The 17177-nt window shown below is 47.8% G+C and overlaps 1 protein-coding gene and 1 non-coding gene across 6 annotated transcripts; both read right to left on the bottom strand.

The window, feature by feature from the left end:
- Window positions 1-675: 675 nt before the first annotated feature.
- CUNH8orf76 (chromosome unknown C8orf76 homolog) lies at window positions 676-14330 on the bottom strand. Of its 5 annotated transcripts, none has more exons than XM_036338611.1 (7): window positions 14170-14302; window positions 13218-13387; window positions 12908-13003; window positions 11634-11777; window positions 6772-7199; window positions 5386-5518; window positions 676-1029 (listed from the first exon to the last, which is right to left on the bottom strand). In XM_036338611.1, exons 2-7 carry the CDS (start codon window positions 13278-13280, stop codon window positions 832-834), a joined length of 1062 nt encoding a protein of 353 aa, XP_036194504.1. In that variant the 5' UTR covers window positions 13281-13387; window positions 14170-14302; the 3' UTR covers window positions 676-831. The 5 variants fall into 5 exon arrangements, 4 of the variants coding, with proteins under 4 accessions (XP_036194504.1, XP_036194501.1, XP_036194505.1 ...); XR_004972530.1 differs by lacking the exon at window positions 13218-13387 and adding an exon at window positions 1481-1659 and having other exon boundaries at window positions 898-1029; window positions 14170-14329; XM_036338608.1 differs by lacking the exon at window positions 13218-13387 and having other exon boundaries at window positions 14170-14329.
- Window positions 11068-11206, bottom strand: LOC118671056. The gene has a single exon (XR_004972575.1). It is a non-coding gene; the product is annotated as a U4 spliceosomal RNA (small nuclear RNA).
- Window positions 14331-17177: the final 2847 nt, after the last annotated feature.

Here is a 17177-nt window from a genome sequence, read left to right on the forward strand (position 1 = left end):
TGGGCTGAAGCTTATACTGCTGGCTGGGCCACCAACAATAAACTCTTCTGCAGCATCCATGAAACTGACCTTGACATGCCCTTCAACAACCTTGGTCATCCCTGATGAATTTACCGAAACAAAGTGAATACTTACACTACTGTTTTTAAAAGACTATAAAATCTAGCCCAGCCTGCGTGGCTTAGTGGTTGCGCATTGATCTATGAACCAGAAGGTTCGATTCCCGGTCAGGGCACATGGCCAGGTTGCAGGCTCGATCCCCAGTGTGGGACGTGCAGGAGGCAGCTGATCAATGATTCTCTCTCATCATTGATGTTTCTCTCTCTCTCTCCCTCTCCCTTCCTCTCTAAATTAATAAAAATGTTTAAAAAGATTAAAAGACTATAAAATTTAAAGCCTCTTTTACACACCTCCCAACAGATAACTTATAAAGGGGTAGGAGGCTAAGATAGGTGAATGGCAAAAATCCAAGAAACGGAACACAATAGAAAGAACCTGGGAGATAAGCCATTTTTATAAAGCAAATTATCATGTTTGATTCACTCTATTTCATGGTTAGCAGTGGATTCTCTCTGAAGTAAAGGACAGTTAACACGGGGCCAAATGTCTTTTTAAAATATATTTTTATTGATTTCAGAGAGGGAGAGGAAGAGAGATAGAAACATCAATGATGAAAGAGAATCACTGATCAGCTGCCTCCTGCACGCCCCACACTGGGAATCAAGCCTGCAACCCAGGCACATGCCTGACTGGAATCGAACCCAGGATCCTTCAGTCTGCAGGCTGACACTCGATCCATTGAGCCAAACCAGCTAGGGCCAGATGTTGTTTTTAAGCAGAGATTTGCATCTGTGTATGGAACTGGTTTTCAAAGGAGCAGAAGTGGTCTTTGATCTTTCGGAACCACTTGTCTTCAAATTCTTCCGAAGATGCAATCACCAAGGCGGCCAGGGCTGCAGGGCCCACACACTTCACCTCGCTGTGAACCTCGTCTTTTATTTTTTCTGGAACGATATCTTCTCCCATAACCTGCAGGAGGGAAAGAAACCAATAAAAGGGGCACGAGCCGCCGAAACCGGTTTGGCTCAGCGGACAGAGCGTCGGCCTGCGGACTGAAAGGTCCCGGGTTCGATTCCGGTCAAGGGCATGTACCTGGGTTGCGGGCACATCCCCAGTGGGAGATGTGCAGGAGGCAGCTGATCGATGTTTCTCTCTCATCGATGTTTCTAACTGTCTATCGCTCTCCCTTCCTCTCTGTAAAAAATCAATAAAATATATTTAAAAAAATAAAAATAAAAAAATAAAAATAAAAAAAGGGGCACGAGCCGTGGCACGCAGGACCACGCCAGTCTGTGGCGTAAAAGATTTCATGCAAGCAGAACTCCTTCAGCAGCACAGGGACGATTCCAACCGTTCCAACATTTTGAAAAGATGTCTGACCAGAAGCAGCAATTGAGGACCCCACGGGTAAAATACTCACCCCATTTCCGGTCTCATCCTTCCCAAGTGAACCAGCCGCAGAAGTGCTAATGTGGCAGCGGAACTGGTCAAGACACAGGAAGCCGAGTCACCTCCTCATAGCTGAGAGCATCTTCTCTGCGAGGGACTCTCCCTCCTTGTACAATGACTGAAGAGCAGGGCTTGGGCGAGATATAACTGCTGCGGGGACCACACAGATTCTTTCTCTTAGAAGTTCTCCAAAGAAGTCAAAGCAAGTAGCTTGGCCCACCCTTTCCTGACCCAGAGAGACTCAATCCTTCCAGAAATGGTACCACAGCAACCTCTGAGATTTAAGAAGCTGGCTGGCCCTCTGAAGGCACAATACTGCTCCCTACTGGTCAGAATCAGGTTCAGATTCTGCATTAGTTTCTCTTTGATAAAACAACAGGAAGATTAAGACATGTTCTTGCTTAGGGGGGGAGGAGGGGAATAAAGAGCCATCTATTCAAGCCATCATTCTATCTGAGCTCAGATGAGGGAGAAGCTGCCACAGAATAGGACGCACTGGGAAAGGTGCCTAGAGGACGTGGATTCTGGCTGGGTCTTTGAGGATAGGAACAGCAAGGAGGTGGAGGAGGGAAACCCATGGCAGATTCATTAGATACAGGCAGATCAGTCTAGTGCAGCGGTTCTCAACCTGTGGGTCGCGACCCCTTTGGGGGCAGAACGACCCTTTCACAGGGGTCGACTAAGACCATCAGAAAACACATATATAATTACATATTGTTCTTTTGTTTTTGTTTTTGTTTTTTAAAGTATATTTTATTGATTTTTTACAGAGAGGAAGGGAGAAGGATAGAGAGTTAGAAACATCGATGAGAGAGAAACATCGATCAGCTGCCTCCTGCACACTCCCCACTGGGGATGTGCCCGCAACCAAGGTACATGCCCTTGACTGGAATCGAACCTGGGACCTTTCAGTCCGAAGGCCGATGCTCTATCCACTAAGCCAAACCGGTTACGGCTACATATTGTTTTTGAGATTAATCACTATGCTTTAATTATGTTCAATTTGTAACAATGAAATTGGGGGTCATCACAACATGAGGAACTGTATTAAAGGGTCGCGGCATTAGGAAGGTTGAGAACCACTGCTCTAGTGGAAGCAAAGACTTGTGTAAGGAATCACTAGGTCAGAAGTTTGGGGTTACTCTCTGTAAGGCCTTGGACATCATAATCAAGGCTGTAAACCAGACCTGATACATTTTCGTTTTAAGCAAGCAGGTAACATGGTCAAAGCAATGTTTGTTTGTTTTCAATCTTATTTTTCAATTATACTTGACATTCAGTATTATTTTACACTAGTTTCGGGTGTACAGCATAGTGGTTAGACAAGTACATAATTTATGAAGTGATCCCCCATAAGTCTAGTACCGACCAGCACCATACATAGTTCTTGCATATTATTGACTGTATTTCCTGTGCTGTACTTTACAAACCAGTGACTATTCTGTAACTACCATTCTGTACTTCTCAATCCCTCCCCCCTTTTCACCCAGTCCTCCAAGCACTGTTTTATGATGAACTCAGCAGCAACATTCAAGACAGAACTGAGGGGAGAAGGTAAGGAAGCAAGGCAGGATGAGCCGGAGGTCGCTGTGAGAGTCAACTGCGAGTTGGTAAGGACTGCGGCGCGAGTGGTGAAGAGAAATGAAAGGCGGACCCTGAAGAAAGGCTGGGCTTGGTGCCTGGCTAGAGGTGAGAACAGAGGATGCGGCTGTGAGGTTCCAGGTCTGGATAAACAAAGAATGACAGACGGGATCAATGGAAAAAATTAAGTCTAAGCAAGAGATGGTTCTCTCCAACTCCCCTGTGATGCTTCTCCACAAATACTTGCTGACGGCCAAGGCTGTGAAAGGCACTCCGTATGCTAGGCACTGGTGGAAGGTGGGAAGTGTTTTGGTGAGCAGTTCCATTTTAGACATTCTGTAGCTGAAGTGGCAGAATAATCAATAATCATCTCAGATTAACTGCTCAGTAGGTAATTACTCTGAGATGTGAGACAAGCGCTCCAGAGCAGGGAGCAGAGACCCAACAGACTGGACGGTCAGCAGCCCCGAGGCGACCACTGAGCTACGGTGCGGTTATGAGGTTATGGCTGCTGCGGGAGGAAGGCAGAGAGAACGAGAACCTAAGTGACACCTGGGAGAATGCATTACTTAGGCCGCGGAGGAAGCTAGTGGTATCTCAAGAGGCAGAGGGATAGTGAGAAATCCAGGAGAAAAGCGGACCAGTGTAGCCTCTCAGAGCAAAGGGAAGGGGAAACCGAAAGTGACTGGTCCACAGCTGCATATCGATGGAAATCAGACGAAGGAACGGCTACGGTCGGCTCAGGAGAGACAGGGTGCCCGGGCATGTCTGTGGGCTCAAGGGAAAGAGCCCAGAGGAGGGGGAAGGCTGAAAAAGGCTCAGAGACAAGACAGGAGAGTGTGATCCCAGAAGAGGGAAAAGGAGTCAAGGGGGAGCTTAGTTTGGGGAAGGGAGAAAGGAGCCAGGCAATCATAGATTAGCAGTAAGCATTTTTTTTAAAAATATACTTTTATTGATTTCAGAGAGGGAGAGGAGATAGAAACATCAACGATGAGAGAGAATCACTGATTGGCTGCCTCCTGCATGCCCCCACTGGGGACCAAGCCCACAACCCGGGCATGTGCCCTTGACGAGAATCGATCCCAGGACCTTTCCGTCCACAGGCCGATGCTCTACCCACTGAGCAAAACCAGCCAGGTCATGCAGTAAGCATTTCTTTATTTATTTATTTATTTAATATATTTTATTCACTTTTTACAGAGAGGAAGAGAAAGAGAGATAGTTAGAAACATCGATGAGAAAGAAACATCGATCACACCTCCTACTGGGGATGTGCCCACAACCAAGGTATATGCCCTGGACCGGAATCAAACCTGGGACCTTTCAGTCTGCAGGCCGACACTCTATCCAATGAGCCAAACCAGTCAGGGCAGTAAGCATTTCTTGAAAGCATGACATTAGGACTTATATGAACAGGGTTATTCTCATGGGAAAAGTCCCTGGGCTGTCAAGTTCCAAGTAAATACAAAGAGGAGTCACGTAAGTACATGGATAATCTCCAAATGTCATCTGAAGATATTTCAACAGCATATAATTTTGTTTGTTTGTTAATCCTCACCTGAGGATATTTTCCCATTGATTTTTAGAGAGAAGAAAAGGGAGGGGGCGAGACAGAGAGAAACATTGATGTGAGAGAGACACATGGATTGGTTGTGAGCCTGCAACCAAGGTAAGTGCCCTTGACCGGAATTGAACTCGGGACCCTTCAGTCCACGGGCCGACCCTCCATCCACTGAGCCGAAGCGTCTAGGGCCAGCATATTTTTAAAAGCTAACAAATGTTTAAAAAGATTGTCATCTGACCGTCTCCATAACATCAAAGCAGTAACGGCGGCGGGGCACACAGACAATGACTTGCAACTGGATGGGTTCCAGCGCGGCTCCGCCCCTTACATCCTGACCTTGGCAAGTCACAGCGTTTGTGCCTCGCTCAGCCCACCTGCCCCGCAGGCTGTTATGCAGATGAATGAAGGAGAAAACATACAAGAGCCTGGCACAAATGTCAACACTCATTCCTTCCCCCACTCAGGCTGGGCATGCAGGTGCGCAGGCAGGCAGGCAGGCAGGCGGGCAGGCCCAAGCAGCGACCTGGAATGGGCAGAGCCCCAGCCTCCAGCGGCTGCAGTGGGAAGACAAGGAAGAGGCGCTTTCGGGATGAAGTGACCCAAGGCACGTAAAGGAAGGACACGGAAGTCCTTTGGCGGATGAGATCTGACCTCGTTTTTGATAAAAGAGTGTGGGCGCCAGGAAAAATATCCATGGTGCCTCGCTCACATAAACCCCAGGGGTCTCTCACCTCGGTCATCAGCTGCAGAGTGTCTTCTTTGAAGCCAAAGCCTTTCATTTTATCTTCAATTTCCTGCTGGGTCCTGAGGTTCCTCTCCAAAGCAAACGACGTCTGCTGTGACTGGGTGAGCTGAAGCAAGAGCCTGAAAAACACAAACGTCCGGACATGCAGGTTCCCAGATAGGAAAGAAGTGAGATGTCCAGATATAGCACAGGGTTCGGCTGGATGAGAGTCCCGCTGGGCTCACCGCAGGCGCTCACCTCATCCGAACCCCTGACGCTTCTTATCCTGAACAAAGGCCCCGCGCCACTGGAGAGTCGTCGTCTGGAAAAGGCACTGGCCAAGCTTCTCAAGGAAACTCAGAGAGCAAGCTCTCTGAGGGCGTCCTGCAGAAGTCACGTGATCAGAAGCACACGTGCCATGGAGTGACAAGGACAGGCCTCCTGTCAAAGGCTCCGCCCCCAGAATCCTGGGATGTGTTCTTCCGCGGTCGGTGCTCTGTGACCCTCCAGGTCCCTGAACCCACAGCAGCTGACCTCAAGGACTAGACTCTCCAGCTCACTTCCATTCCCCCAAGCAGGCCCAAGTCTTTGAGGAGTCCCTGATGACCACTTTGCAACTGCCTCCCCACGAACTCCCCCATCATGATCAAAGCCTGGTCTCCTGGCCCACCCTCCCTCCTGGCCCCTCATGTGTGTTTATGAAATACTGACTGTGCAGACACCACTCACTACTGCAGGCCCTGGGAGACACCGGTGAGCAAAACAGACAGGCTTCTGCTTCATGGGATGGAAGGAGAGAGATTACAAACAACAAGACAATCTCAGGCAGTGATGAGTGCCATGAAAAGGAATCCAGGGCAGGGTGGATGCAGTGTCTACTTCGATGGGACAGCAGAGGCGGCTCCTCTGAGTCACCCCAAGCCAAGACCGACAGGACGAGGAGCCAGCCACACGACCACCTGGGGAAAGAGGGTTGCTGAGGGAAGGGGCTCTAACACACGAACTAACTTGATGTTTGTGCAAATCACAGAGATCCCTATAGGCAGAACACAGCCAGGAAGAGAGAGACTGTAGTAAAGGAGGAGGAAAGGAGAGGGAGGGCAGCTCACATCAGCCCTCGCAGGCGGTGGAAAGCAACGTGGAGTTGGTGTAAGTGCGAGGGGGAGTCCCTGGGGAGTTCATGACAGAACCTGGCCCGATGCACCCCCGTTTCACTCCGACCTGTCTGCATGACCTACCTGGCCTCTGGAAGCACGAACGCCTAGACCACAGGAAACATCTCAAAACATATTCCAAGGCTAGCCTGGAACTTGTTGAAACTTAAAATTAGAAAAAGGACGCCTTTACTCTGAGCTTAGCATCCTGCACATGGTTCAATCCACTGTCCGTTTACCTGGTCCGTATAAAGGAGGCGCACGCTTTCATCCGAGCCTCCAGCGACAGAGAGTCCCGAAAGTTCGTCAGAGCTTCCTCCTTCTTCCGGCTCTTACTGCTGCTCGTTTCCACAGAACACACGGAGCTCTCGGGCAACGTCTCAGGGAAACACAGACGACAGTCTTCTCCTGAGTGTGGACAGGCGGAGGTGACAGCTTTGTCCCTGGAGGTGGAATGGCTCTGTCTGTGAGATGACGCGGCCGATGAGGACAGCGCTGGCCGCGCGGCCAGGTAGGCCTCTGCCAGCCTGCCCCAGGTCCAAGGACTGAAAGGATGCAGAGAGACCAGTTTCTGAAGGCAGAAGGTGGCGTCCTGCGAGCTTGAACAAATGGCAAGCTGGAGGCAGAGTACAGTGGTTAAATGGTCTGTGTTCGTTGCTTTCATTTCCTAAGGAGAAAAAAAGATCAAAAACATTACACTGCAGAACATTTTCTATATACAAATGGAGCTTCCTAACAACCCAGGCTGTACATGTTATAAATCGGAAGTATCTTTCAGCAGTTACACAAGTAGAGTGAACGAATTTTTTTTCAATAGATCTGTTTGAAACCCTAAACCCAGAGAAATATATGCTACCCAGTAAAGTGAGCACCGATCACTCCCAAGATCCTAATGTCATAACAATAACACAAAGTTCTGCACCAAAGACATCACTGCCAGTTTATTTTCAAGTTTATTATCATCTTTATTGTCTTCAGCCACACAGCTAAGAGATCCAAGCCAACGTTTTGATACCCTAGGCCCTTGGTCGGCAAACTGCGGCTCGTGAGCCACATGCGGCTCTTTGGCCCCTTGAGTGTGGCTCTTCCTGAGCCTTAGGAGTACCCTAATTAAGTTAATAGCAATGTACCTACCTATATAGTTTAAGTTTAAAAAATTTGGCTCTCAAAAGAAATTTCAATCGTTGTACTGTTGATATTTGGCTCTGTTGACTAATGAGTTTGGCAACCACTGACCTAGGCTAACAGTTCCATTTTACTCGTAAGATTCCAGGCTTCTAAAAACCCAAATGGTCATCTCCTTGAGGATTCATATGAACTCTATGTCCGATGTCCCTTGGCTTAGATCTTAAGCAGGACAGCCCTGCAGCTCATGCTGCATCGTAATTGAGTCCAAATGCCTTCCCTGCTCTGACCAAGGGCAGTGTTTTTGGCTCCAGGGGGGTGCTCGGTTTCCTTCTGATCAGAAAATCCTTTGCGGTCTCCTTAGCTGAGCCACCACCGCTTGCCTAACTTGCCATATGGCAAAAGCCCTGTGGGTTACAGAAAACAAACCTTCTTTTCTAAGTTCAAGTATGGAGAGCAGACAGCAGACTAAATGGCCTTTCAGTTGATTTTAAGTCACAGGAAAACCTGGCCGTCTAGTATGCAAATCGAGTGGCCACAGAAAACTGCACTGAGTAAAACTACCCAGGCCGCTGCCCGAAGACCTGGCGCTCCAGTGAGCGGAAGCTTGGGCAGCCTCTCAACAGTCACATACGGAGAGAAAAGATGGAAAGAAAGCCCAACCGACCTGGTTACACTGTGTCTCCCAAGCGACAGAACCTGTCTGCTGTTCCTGTTACTCTGTCGAGTATTCTGTCCTTCCCCACAGTCCAGGAAGTCCTAGTTTTAGTATATGTGCTGCCGAAGCAAGCACAGTCCAGGAAGTCCTAGACCAGCGGTTCTCAACCTGTGGGTCGCAAGCCCTTTGGGGGTCGAACGACCCTTTCATAGGGGTCGCCTAAGACCATCGGAAAACACATATATAATTACATATTGTTTTTGTGATTAATCACTATGCTTTAATTATGTTCAATTTGTAACAATGAAAAGACATCCTGCATATCAGATATTTACATTACAATTCATAACAGTAGCAAAATTACAGTTATGAAGTAGCAACGAAAATAATTTTATGGTTGGGGGTCACCACAACATGAGGAACTGTATTAAAGGGTCACAGCATTAGGAAGGTTGAGAACCACTGTCCTAGAGGGTTTCCGTTCAAGGCTGAACCCTGAGCACAGAGCACAGCACTTCGGACACAACAGAGGCTTAATAACTGCTGAGTCATACCTCCTCATGTCCTTCACGTACAATAAGGAAAGTACCGTGTCTGGACCACCTAAACCAAATACTACCGTTCTACAGCCACTCCGTGGGCTTTACTCTGTGCAGACACATTTTCATATGGAGAAAGCAAGTGTGTGGGGGTAGAGGTTGTTACATACACACTACGATCTGATGGGAGGGTTCTGAGAGCATCACCAGTAAATAGCTCTGTGGATGTTAAATTCCATGCAGATGACTTGGTGTGAATTTTCCAGAACATTGCACCTCCTCTGGAATGCGATGATGACGTTAATATTTACTGAGAGCTTACCATGTGGCAGGCGGAGCTCATTTCGGTGCTTTACTCCCTTAATCCTCATGACAATCCCTTAGAACAGATTCTATTTTCATCCCCATTTTATAGATGAGACCAACGAGTCACAACAAAGAAGTTAGATAACCTGCATGACCTCACAGCTAGGAAGCAGCAGAGCCAGGCAGTCATACTAGGAATAAAGAAGGAAGTCACAGAAGAGCTGATACGTTAGCTGGCTTGGGGTTCTCCCACTGGACTCCCGATGAGCAATGTATGTGCAGGGGATAGACGTCCTGTCTGTCGCCTCAGAACGAACCCCGGAACGAGGCACATGTGGGACTGACATATTGGGGGAGAACATAAATGAAAAAGAGAGTCCTTTGCTGTCAGAAAGCAATTCTTTACACAGTTCATCACACACCACTATGAGATGTTTAAATTGCTAAGAAATAGGTTCTTGCAACGATATGCAGCCAATTTGCCCACAATCACTAGAGGGGAGAAAAAGAAAGAAGAAAATGCAGCTATTTTCCATGTTCTGAAGACAATCGCCCCAAGGTTTCCTCTCACTTCAAGAGGCGGAGGTCCTATGCTGTGACCCCCTCAGCAAGCAGATTTAGGGATTCCCCTTAGTTAACCAGAAAGAGGACAGTTCAGATGTGCGCACACTCAAGGCTGACCTTGGTTGACTAGGTCCACGGAGGTCAAGATCAGTGACATGCGCCTCATTGGTTCCCTTTGAGGAAGAACACTGGCCGTCTACACTGAGTGGCCACATTATTTTGACCACCTGATGTTTGTAGGCAAATTAGCCGTACACTGCATCGTGTGGGATATGGAAGCCGAAGGCCTGTTCGAACACCTTTGCTGTCTGCTGTTACCAAGGTAAAACGTCTCCAATTCGCACAGGAACACAAGGATTGGACAGCCGAGCATTGGAAAAAAGTCATGTGGTCCGATGAATCACATTTCCAGTTGCATCATGCAGATAGCAGAGAATTTGGCGGAAACAGCATGAAAGCATGCACCCCACATGCATGAGTATAACCCTTCAAGCTGGTGGGGGCAGTGTTATGTTTTGGGGCATGTTTTCCTGGCATGATTTGGGCCCTTTAATTCGTATGGAACAACGTCTGAATAGCACAACATACCTAAGTATCATTGCTGATCAAGTTCATCCTATCATGTTGATGGCGTATCCCAATGGAGATGGCTTCTTCCAACAAGACAATGCGCCATGCCACAGTGCTCATATTGTGCAGGAGTGGTTTCAAGAACATGAGGGAGACTTTACCTTGCTTAGGTGGCCCCCACAATCACCAGATCTCAATCCAATTAAGCATGTGTGGGGCAAAGTTAAAAGAGCCATCAGGCAGCTGGTTCCACAACCATCAAATCTCACAGAACTGGACAGTGCTATTCATCAGGCATGGTGTCAGATTCCTCACATCACCTTTCAACATCTCTGGAGTTAATGCCAAGAAGAATCGCCACAGTATTGAAGGCAAAAGGTGGCCCAACGAAGTACTGTAGGGGTAGTCATAATAATCTGGCCACTCAGTATATATATATATATATATATATATATATATATATATATATATGTATTCCATGTTCAAAGGCTGTTAAATTGTGTTGTTTACCCATATCTTCAGAAAAAAAATCACTTCTACTGTCGTGGTAAACAACCTGCTTCCCTATTTATAATGGTCTGGCCCTCTAGCAACTTCAGCGCGAAATTATAGCTAATTTGCCTACAAACGTCAGGTGGTCATAATAATCTGGCCACTCAGTGTATAAACTAGGACTGTTTACTTGAGACCAACACCCTATAAAATTTACATAAATAACCAGAAGCAAGCCAGATGCCTTAACCTGAAGACAAAAACAAGCAGAATATAGAATTGCAAAGAGTTGCTTTTCTTTATCCCTTAAAAAAATTCTGCAAATTCCATTTAAGAAAAAAATGATTTTTTTTTCCCAATTAGCAATAATCAGGCCTCGGATAAACCTCATTGGCTACGATACTGCCACTGCGCAAAGCTAAAAAAAAAAAAAAAAAATGGATTATTAAAGCTTGGCGTAGTATGATCTTTAGTCATTTTTTTGGTAACTTCCCCCCCGCCCCTTTACAAAAGTAATAATGTTCATCGTAGAAATTTTGAAAAATAAAACCTAAAGAAGGAAACAGATCACTGATAATCCTTCCATCAAATGAGATTTTCAGGCAATGAAGAATTTTTATCATAATCAAGAAAAAACATGACAAGAAAATGATTATGTCCAAAATGTTCACCACCATACAGTTCTTACACCATTGGCGATTTTCCTCTGCTCCACCGAATTCACAGACCTTGCTGTGAGCAGCAGACCTTGCTGTGAGCAAGAAGCTGGTTTTTGTTTTGTTTTGTTTTTCAGAAAATAGTCAACCACCTTCGGGAAACAAGTGAGAAAAGCAATGAGACCACTCACCAAGTCCGTCGCAATCGCCAGTGCTTCTGCACGCCTTCCCAGGTGAGCCAGACACCGAGCCCGGCCTTCCTGGACATCCCTTTTCATGGCAACATTTGTAGGTGGTAATTTCTCAGAGATACTGGAATATTCCTGCAGTGCTTTCTGGCAATTATTTGTTCAGTTGAGGAAATGAAGAGAAGGGATGAAAAGAAAGGCGGGAAACACAGAAGAAGAAAGGACTCAGTTACAGGGATGATTTTTTTCCTAGGCAGAAGGTAATGTCATAACTGACCCCAACCATGAACTAAGGAAGACTTGAGGATGTCAGTCAGTAGTATTCTTCTAAAAGGCAGAACATAAATGGCTGGAGGATAAAATCACTACTACCATGGGAAACATCGTAGCATAGGAGCAAGAACATTCTGGAGCCAAATGGACCAGGACCAGGACCAGGACTTGAATGTTGGTTCTGCCACTAACTTGTTATATAACCTTTCCATCGGCAAATTAACAACAGGACTCTTACGAAGATGAAATGAGATCTACATGTAAAGCTGGTGCCTAGGTGTTAGCTTCTCCCTTTTCTTACACACTTTGGGGTGCTTTGCTTCTGGGGCACTAGCAGGTGTCTGTGATAGAGGCTCCCGCATAATGAGGAGATACAGAGCCTGGGGAATCCGAATTACAAGGCTCCCCAAAAGATTCCTATACTGGAGTTACAAGAAACAAAACAAATTATATAGAACCTCATAGAAAAGGACAGACCAGCCCTAGCTTGTTTGGCTCAGTGGATAGAGCGTTGGCCTGCGGACTGAAGGGTCTCGGGTTGGATTCCAGTCAAGGGCACATGCCTGGTTGAGGGCTTGATCCCCAATAAGGGGCGTGCAGGAGGCAGCTGATCAATGATTCTCTCCCATCATGGATGTTTCTATCTCTCCCTCTCTCTTCCTCTCTGAAATCAATAAAAATATATTGAAAAACAAAACAAAAACAGACCATGGACACAGACAATAGGGTGCTGAAGGCCTGGGGTGGGGAGTAGGGGGGGGACAGGTTGGGGGGGGTCAATGGAGGAAAAAAAGGTACATAAGTAATACTTTCAACAATAAAGAATTATTAAAAAAAGAAAAGGACAGAGACTTGGGGTTCTAAGATTACAAACACATATCGCAGAAGATTAAACTCATCTTCACAAATAACACTCCTAATTTAGCCTGTTATTGAACTATGCCCTAACTTATGGAACAAGAGCCCATTTCAAGTAGCACGACCTTATACATGTGGAATTCTACCTGATACTCCTGCCGTCTGTAGGCCAGGTCCCCTCGGAATTTCTTGATGGTTAGAGCTTCCACATCATCACTGCTCTCCGTTTCCCCGTAAAACCACTAGAAATTGTGAAAAGAGTGTATTACAGAGAAAAGCTGTGCTTTCCAACATATACTCTGAAGCAATTTTCCATAAATAAATGATTAAGTCTCAGAAAAGACATACTTCTTTAGGATGGACTCAGAGGAAGACACCCTGGCATAGAAGAGTGACGATTTTAATGACCCCCCCCGCCCCAGTTTTTATGAAAATGATCATAATGAGTAAACATACCAATAATAGGATCCTCTCAACTCTGAAAGGCACCCAGTGAAGCGCCCACCGCCAGGCGATCATTTAGCATTCAGGGTCGCAAAGAGCTTTATGGGGCGCTGGCCGGTGTTCTGGGTTTTAACAGAAGCTAAAAGGGGCGGGTGGTGGTGGCGGGAGTCCCAGAGGAACATCTGGGGTTGGAAAGGGAAGTCAGCGGCTCCGGGGTTGGGCGCTGACCTATGAACAGGAGGCCAGGTTCCCGTCCTCGCCAGGGCACCTGCCCGCCTGTGGGCTGATCCCACCGCGGGGCGGGCGGGGCGTGCAGGAGGCACCACCAATGATTCTCTCCCATCATTGATGTTTCTCTCCTCCCTCCCCCGCTAAAATAATAAAAAAATATGAAAAAACACTTCTTGGAGGAGGCAGCATTTACGATGTGACTTGAGCAATGGACACAGGGAGGGATTCTGAGCGTCAGAGCGGGGTCGCCGCGGGCAGGGAGGGAGTCACTGACCGAGGGCGCTGGCGGGGGGTGAGGGCCGTCGCCATCTGGGGGGGGGGGGGGGCCGGACACCCTAAGGTGTAAGCAGTGGCGGCGGCTGGATGTCGGGGCGCTGCCTGCCCGCCCGGCTGCAGTCAGTGCCGGCCGGCTTGGCCCGCGGGCTTCTGCAGAGCTCAGAGCCGGGAAGACAGGACGGCACAGCGACGCCCGCCAAACGCCTGCTGCCGGTTCATCGCGACAGCGCGGGGGTCCCCGTGCGCCCTCCGGGCCCGCGTGGGCCGGCCGGGCCACCCGGAGGGGCTCGGGAGGCATCCGATCCTCGCGGTGGTTAGAGACGACGGGAGGCCAGGTGGGCGCAGGGGCAGCCGGGGAGGCGGTGGGCACTGGTGCCGGGGCCCGCGGAGGCCGGGGCCCGGGGACCCAGGCGAGGACCGGGGGCCGGGACGGGGGCGAGAGGCCCCGCCCTCTTACCTGCGGCTCGCAGAGCTTGGCGCGGTAGGACGCGGGCGGTCCCGGGCGCCGCTCCCGCCGCTCTTCGAACACCGAGTCCTCGAACTCGCCGCCCAGCAGCCAGCACCCGGCCTCCATCGCGCGCCCACGGTGGGGGCATCGAGAGGAGGCGGTGCCTAGAGCGGCGCCCAGGCGCGGGCCAACGCGAAGGGGCGGGGCCGCCAGGCCCAGAGCGCAGCATCCTGGGATTTGTAGTCTCTGGAAGCCCACTGCAGGTTGGGAGTCGTAGCTGAGCTGAGATTTTTATCTGACTCACAAACTGACAGGGACAGAGTTTGACTTCTCGGTTTCAGGAGATGGGCAGAGCGTTCCTTATATGTTCGCCTCAAAAAGCACCAGCCCCAGGGTAGCTGATTAAAATTGGTAGGTACCATTTTTTCACCACTGACGACATTCTTGACACTGTGTTAAGCACTTTTTTTTTGCACTTTATATCCTTTCCTTATGAAAGATACAGTGATTCCTGTTTTGCAAATGAAGATATTGGGCTTATAGAGGTTAAATAACTTGCTCAGGATCAATTATCAAGTGGCTACGAGCTTCGAAAGAAATGAGTCAGTATTCCCCAAGCCTCCAGAGAAGAGACACCACCAATAACAAAGATCAGAATAAAAGCCAGAGGATATAGAGATTGACTCTGGGGCTCCATTCGGGAGCACTCATTCTGCCTGGAGAAAATACTAAGTCCCAGAATCCTAAGACTAATATTTACTAGCATTTTTATACTTTCAAGGTGTTCCTTGAGAGTAGGAAGCAGAGAGTGTTGACAAAGTACCATCCGATATTGCACAGCACAGTATTACTGTGCCATATTACACAGCAGGCAACAGGCTTTTCTCTAGTTTCCCTCCTATTGGTCATCTCGCCAGTGCCTCTTCCACCATTTGTCTTCTAGGGTTCTTTCTTCGACAGTTTTCTATTCCACACACTCACCCTAGGGGAACCTAATCCACTACCCACCCCCTAACTGAATTAGTGCTCTCCAGCCAAGCTGGTCCTCTCTGGAATTGACCTCCCTGAATTTTTTCCCTCATCCTGCAACCTTCCCTGCCCTTACAGGTGCCACCTCACCATTTCTTTTGTCAAGAGGACCCCTCCCAGTGTGTTCCATCTTGCTGCCTCCCATAAACCTTTCCTGATCCCCAAGTCTGGGTTACATGTCCCTTGTCTGGGTTCACATAACACCATGTGATTCTCTCAGACAGGGCATTTCTCGTTTCATACAGCTCTTGTCCAAGCTTTCTTGTCCCTCACCCCCAGGACCATGAGCTCATTCTAGGCAGGGACATCTCTCCGTCTAGCACAGTGATGGTGAACCTTTTGAGCTAAGCGTGTCAGCATTCTGAAAAACCCTAACTTAACTCTGGTGCCGTGTCACATATAGAAATTTTTTGATATTTGGAACCATAGTAAAACAAAGATTTATATTTTTGATATTTATTTTATATATTTAAATGCCATTTAACAAGGAAAAATCAACCAAAAAAATGAGTTCGCGTGTCACCTCTGACACGTGTGTCATAGGTTCGCCATCACTGGCCTAGCACCAAGCATAGTGTCTGGCACCCAGTAGGCCTTCACTCCTCGTTGAATGGGTTGTTACACTGTTTGCATGTGAATCCTCTCCCCTCTGCACACTATGCTCCTCTAGGGCAGCACTTGGTGCACAGTATTCATTAAGCATTCTGTGCATAACCCAATGTATTCTTGAGGGCCTTCTGTGCCAGGTGATGAGGATATACCTATCACTCATGGTCCTTGCTCTCAAGGAGCTTAAATTAACGTGGAGAAGACATATGATATGCAGCGAGCAAGCAAATTACTTAATTTCAGATTGTGGCAAAGTGATAGGATAGAGAATAATGGGGCTTGGCAACCAGTAGAACACCTTCCAGAAGGAAATCACAGCTCTTCCTTTCCTTTTCTTATCCAGGCTGTTTTCCTCTGAGGCCCCTTTCTCTGCTTCCTCAGGTATTTGTAAATATTGCTTTTTCTCCTTTTCCATCTTTTTCTGTTTGTTTTTTTTGTTTTGTTTTGTTTTGTTTTAGCAAAGCATGCCCTTCCATTATTGGCATGCATCACTCACTAATTCTCCTGGGTATTTATTAACTTACTAGAGTCCCGGTGCACAGATTCGTGCACCAGTGGGGTGCCTCAGTCTCTAGCCTGCGCCATCTCGCAATCCGGGATGGCAGTCCAACATCCCCCAAGGGATGTAACAGTGCACAAAGCAGCAGGCAGCCAGGGAGGGGCCTGAGCCCAGGTGGGGTGCCACTCCCACTCATCCTGCCCTGCTGTGCCTACTGCTGCTGCTCAGTAGCGCTGCAGCAGAGGTGGGAGAGGCTCGAGGTGGGAGAAGCTGTGCTTGCCAGCCATGAGCCCAACTCTGGGAGCACACTGACCACCGGACACAGCTCCTGCGTTGAGTGTCTGTCCCCTGGTGGTCAATGCACATCATAGCGACTGGTCGTTCCGTTGTTCATTCATTCGGTTGTTCAGTCGCTTAGGCTTTTATATATATAGATCTTAGCATACTGAGCTCTCTCATTTATTTCCCATAGTCTGTACATTTTTATAATAGGTACATTCATTGATTCAACTAACACTTCTTGAGACTTGCTCTAAGCCAGTGGTTCTCAACCTTCCTAATGCCGCGGCCCTTTAATACAGTTCCTCATGTTGTGGTGACTCCCAACCATAAAATTATTTTCGTTGCTACTTCATAACTGTAATTTTGCTACTGTTATGAATCGTCATGTAAATATCTGGTATGCAGGATGTCTTTTTATTGTTACAGATTGAACATAATTAAAGCATAGTGATTAGTCACAAAAACCATATGTAATTATATATGTGTTTTCCGATGGTCTTAGGCAACCCCTGTGAAAGGGTCGTTCGACCCCCAAAGGGGCCGCGACCCACAGGTTGAGAACCGCTGCTCTAAGCCAAGAACTGTATCCTCAGAGTGG

Source organism: Myotis myotis, unplaced genomic scaffold (genome assembly GCF_014108235.1).
Source record: "Myotis myotis isolate mMyoMyo1 unplaced genomic scaffold, mMyoMyo1.p scaffold_m19_p_16, whole genome shotgun sequence".
NCBI lineage: Eukaryota > Metazoa > Chordata > Mammalia > Chiroptera > Vespertilionidae > Myotis > Myotis myotis.

What these genes read in the sequence shown, in the direction of transcription:
- CUNH8orf76 (XM_036338608.1), bottom strand. Translation starts at nt 14,286, where the DNA reads ATGGAGGCCGGGTGCTGGCTGCTGGGCGGCGAGTTCGAGGACTCGGTG. An exon ending in CCAAGCTCTGCGAGCCGCAG is followed by an intron (nt 13,004 to 14,169) that starts GTAAGAGGGCGG and finishes CACAATTTCTAG; the next exon opens with TGGTTTTACGGGGAAACGGA. An exon ending in TGGCGATTGCGACGGACTTG is followed by an intron (nt 7,200 to 11,633) that starts GTGAGTGGTCTC and finishes TTTTCTCCTTAG; the next exon opens with GAAATGAAAGCAACGAACAC.